General features: G+C 49.2%; 2 protein-coding genes across 2 annotated transcripts; both read right to left on the reverse strand.

Annotated features, from left to right (window-relative positions):
- Positions 1–2,084: 2,084 nt before the first annotated feature.
- Positions 2,085–2,572, reverse strand: FIESC28_11811 (uncharacterized protein; the record flags this gene model as incomplete). The annotated part of the gene is made up of 2 exons (XM_031165917.1): positions 2,085–2,218; positions 2,269–2,572. 2 exons carry the CDS (start codon positions 2,570–2,572, stop codon positions 2,085–2,087), a joined length of 438 nt encoding a protein of 145 aa, XP_031010023.1.
- A 316-nt stretch (positions 2,573–2,888) lies between these two features.
- FIESC28_11812 (uncharacterized protein) lies at positions 2,889–3,953 on the reverse strand (the record flags this gene model as incomplete). The annotated part of the gene is made up of 1 exon (XM_031165918.1): positions 2,889–3,953. One exon carries the CDS (start codon positions 3,951–3,953, stop codon positions 2,889–2,891), a length of 1,065 nt encoding a protein of 354 aa, XP_031010024.1.
- Between the last annotated feature and the right edge of the window lie 675 nt (positions 3,954–4,628).

Below are 4,628 nucleotides of genomic sequence, written 5' to 3' on the forward strand. Positions count from 1 at the left end.
CAGCTTGCGAAGTTGCTTGAAGCATCGGAACTTAGTTGTTGTCGGCTCGCAATTCGACGATCTTTCTGCTAAAATCCGTTCTGGCAGGATCATTCCCTGCGAGGGCGTCAGGACGGACCAGCGGAAGTGTACCTGGACGCGAAGATGCAGCTACATCAGCAGTGATCATAGTAACATTAGTCAATCTCGTTGTTGACGGGCTTAGAGGAGGCCAGGCTTCGAAAAAGAAAGAGGCGGGGTTGGAACAAGGTCTTGCATAGACTTTTGAAGCTATATCCATGCCTGGCCTGACGGGCAGACATGCCACTCGTGCTCTCATGGCCTGAGCTCTGCACCTATACCGGGTTGATGGTTCCTTGGAGCCAAGAGCAGACTTTCCATGGTGGGTCGTCTTCTCTAAGGATTTGCAAAGTCTGTGGGCGGCTTCGGTGTCCGCTCTTGTCTCAACCTCATCATCAGGATTGAGACGCGTCTGGAGGTACTGTTACATTAGCCACCACGCCTCAAATAAAGAGCAATTTAATACTGCTTATCTGACGTTTCTCATCATTTGCTTCTCTTGCATTTCAACTTTTCCCATCTAAGGAGCTTGCTGACCATGATCCAGGTTCTCCACCAAAGTCTAGGGATTCAAAGAGAGGCTTGGACACTACAGGGTGCAGAGCATTGGTGCTTGCCGCGAGATGGTACACCCAAAGGTACGAGATGAGTGTTTCGGCTGCAAGGTATTCCATATAAGATTCCATCAAGGGAAACGCGAAGAGGAGACTGGGGGGGTTACCATCTCGAACCCCGTCGAGTTCTTAGGGGGGCAACGTGCGAGATACAACTCGATGGACTCGTGCATTCGGTCACGTATCAGAGGCGAGTGGCACGAGGATGGGTATGAGCACCAAGAGAAGGTCAACAAGAGAGGAAGCGAGAGAGGGTAGCTGAGTGCAACGTCTCTTGCATGAGGAGTCAAGCAGGGAAGGGGGATATCGAGTCAGTGAGCTCAACCACTCTGGAGACAGACTGCGAGGAAGAAGATGAAGCTTTCAAGAACATTCCTCACGAGAGATTTTGGAGGTGGAGGGACAAATTCTGAAAACCTTGGGGGTGGGAGGGAGAAACGGCCGCAGTGTATAGACCCACATGTCAGGTGCATTAGCTCACCTCCCTGGAGCTGGGCAACCACCTACACCAATAGAATAACGATCTCGGTATATCATGGAACATCTGCAGTGACAGTATCTGGTTTCTTGACAGCTGGCAGCTGAGAAGAGCGTTGTTCCATTACAGGTTGCAGTGTTCATACCCCCTTAGCCGTCGAACACAAAGCTGGACACTTTGTGCCAGCCCAGACCAGCATTTGGGCTACTTTTGCTTGGCCTACTAAGCCACAGGGTAGTTCATCTTCTTGTTATTAAGGTGTCAAGGTCTATTCGTGTGACGAGTGGTGGGTCATAGAAACGTTCACCGAACAGGTCCATAGCGGTTTCTCCTTATGTATCTGGAACACTACGAGAAGTCACATGCATATTTTCATGTAGCTATCAATAAATTACCTTGAATCTATATTTGAGGTCTTTTCCTTTATTCTATTCCTTCGTGAAGTGTTATGCACCAACAACACCCCGAGTTGATCCTGGTCCTTGTCACCGAGCATATGACGACTCATTTTGTCCCAGCCGGCTTGACGAATTCCAAAAGCCCGATCTTTTCATCCCGCGGTATCAAAACACTTCGAACATCTAACTGATCGAAATTTCATTGTACTCTACAAAGGGGCTTTCTTTTAATCAAGTGTTTCACAACAAAGAGCCTGACTGGCTATAGGGGAACAACAGTGCAGTGTCTTAACTCGAACACATATTTACAAACAAGGCCACCAAAGGTCTCATGTCCGCGAGGCATGGTTATATTCTTCTGTCGGCTTTCGCTCTGGTCCTAGCTAACCTAGAAATGTCCAAGATTTTAAATCCAAGACGGTACTAAGTCATCAAACCTTACGTCTCCAACGATGCAACAACCCACAACTTCTGACCCAACGACCGATAATAATCCGAATACCTCGAAGTGACGAGAATACACGATCTATAATTTCACTTCTTCCCCTTTTCTTTGCCATCATGGCTCTTCTCCTTCGACTCATTCGCCTCCGACCCTTTGCGCTTTTCCGGGTCAAGCTGCTCGACAGCATTTCGAATCACCGCTACATCGCATGTGGCGGGAGGCTCTACAATCCTTTAACGACATGCTATTGAGCGGAGAAGAATGAAGACATACCCTTCTGGCGAGCAAGCTCGCGGTCCTGGCGAACCTTTTCGGCCTGACTTTCATGGGAAGACATCGCGATGATGCTACTGGGGACTTGCTTCTTTAGATAGATTCCTAGTATTGTCGGAGGTCCCTTGGAGGTTTTGGTTATGTGTAGGTGAAGTCGGAATCGTGCTTTTGACTTGATAGCAGAACGATAAAGAGGTTGAAGCAGAGGACAATTGAGATGGGCATTGGCGATCTTATATAGCTGGGCGAGAAGCATTATACAAACAGGTAGAAGCACTCTATTGAAGCAAACGATGGGAAGCATATTTCCGTTTTTGTTTGGTGTTCGGCTAGATGATTGGACTCAACGTCGTGGTATTGGACATTATCCGGGTGTTTGCCTCTCTTCAACCGTTCTGTTTGACAGTTTGTACGGCAGGACCCAACACGCATCACGGCCCTTGATTTGCAAACGGATTAGGAACTGTAGTCTCAGTTCCAGGCGCCATATATGCTCATGGAAGGTTCTTGAACTTGCCCATCGCAGTTTGTGCTGCGAACCGGTTGAGCAAACAATTTGTTTTCCACCCTTCTGGTCAAGTACGTCTATCCTCCTTTTCTCCGATCCCAGGAACTATGTTCTAAGTCAAGAACTCGTCTTTACCCTGCTCTCTTAGGACATCGTGCACAGTCTCCAGTACCCGTCCATGAACGTCCGTCGGTGCCGCCACGAAGCCAAAGTTCGCGCTCATCTTCCTCCCGGCCGTCAAATCGATCTTTTTCCCATGTACATCCGTGATCTTGCCACCAGCTTCCTCATACAGCAACATAGCACCTGCGTGATCCCAGGCTTTTGCGTAGCGATCTCGGCGTTTGTATACCCAAACAGTCGTGTTGCCCAAACCCATCGCTAGAACGGCCCAGCGCAAAACCCAGGGAACGAGGTCGCTGCCCGGATAGTTGGCATTGAGGCGCGAGGCAACGACTTCGTGGATTCCATCCAAGGCAGAGTCGACGATTGTGGCGCTGGTGACGAAGCTGATTTGTTCGTTGGCGGCATGAGCAGATAGTTGACGAGGTTGATCAGAGTGAAGAGGTCGCACGTAAGCGCCATAGCCCTTGACGGCAAAGAAGATACATCCTTCATCCTTAGGATCAATATCCTCATTCTTGAGAGGCGCTTTGGCATCAATTGACAGATTGGGCGCGCCAACGATACCAGCGACTTGTTCGCCATCAACAAGAAGACCCATGTTAATAGCATAAAGCTGGCCCCGAAGATAAGTCTTTGTCCCATCGATAGGGTCAAACACCCAAGTACGTCCACTTGAAGCAGGGCTACTCGCTCCACACTCATCAATTAACTCGCACATCTGCTCTCGCGTCTTAGGAAGCTGACACAGAGACGGTGTATCCTCATCTCCGGCAATACGCATCAGAAGCTCCCACACGCGCTCCATAAGCACGGGTTTCTGCTTCAAGTCCGACGCATCTTCCTCTCCGACCACTCGATCCTCCGGGAAAGCATTCTTGATTGTCGCTGTAAGAAGAGCCTGGACTGCAAAGTCAGCAACAGTCACAGGGCTCAAATCATCCTTCTCAATCGCGCCCTTGTCTTTGTCTGAGACAATTGACTGGCTCAGCTGAGCGGCCTTTTGCAAAGATCCGATAGCTACAGTGAGTTCTCTCTTATACGGACTGTCCATTTTGAGCTGGTGTTGAAGAAGATGGTGGTTGCGGTGGCACAAGAACCCCGCTTTGATAGAATTGTGGATAAATGCATACTGACTTCATTCACAGATCCATCCAATGACTTCACGTACTATTGCACCTCATCATCAACAGCCATCAAATGGACAATCGCACATGCCTGACGACGAATCGGTGAGGCTGGATCCATCCGCCATCACATTTTTCGATGAACCATTCAAGCTCACGCCTGTAGTTGAGGATATTCTACGCACGCGCTATTGCGTACCCGGGAGCATATTCCTAGTAGAGGGCATCGATCGCGTTGCTGTGTCGAGTTCAGGACGATGGCAAGCGATCCGACTATTACTTGGTGATGGGGAGTTATGCATTCAAGCACTGTTAGGAAGCGACATGCATCGCTTTATTCATACGCGAGATGTTGGGCTAGGGGCTTATGTTAGATGTGACGCTTTCCATGCCAAGTGGCAAGACGTTGGGGAGCAGAAGATGGTAACATTGGTCATTGAAAATTTCTTTACTATTGGGTGGAATGAGTCCTATCGAGTGTTGCAGACGGATGAGCAGCTTATGATTCAGGAACGACCAAAGCGTGTTCCTACATCTCGCGCTGAAGCTAAGCCTGTCGAGCAACCACCAGAGCCAGAGGAAGAATCTACAGAAGAGTCCGC

The sequence above is a fragment of the Fusarium coffeatum genome (assembly GCF_003316985.1).
Source record: "Fusarium coffeatum strain FIESC_28 chromosome Unknown BRIP53273_contig_534, whole genome shotgun sequence".
NCBI lineage: Eukaryota > Fungi > Ascomycota > Sordariomycetes > Hypocreales > Nectriaceae > Fusarium > Fusarium coffeatum.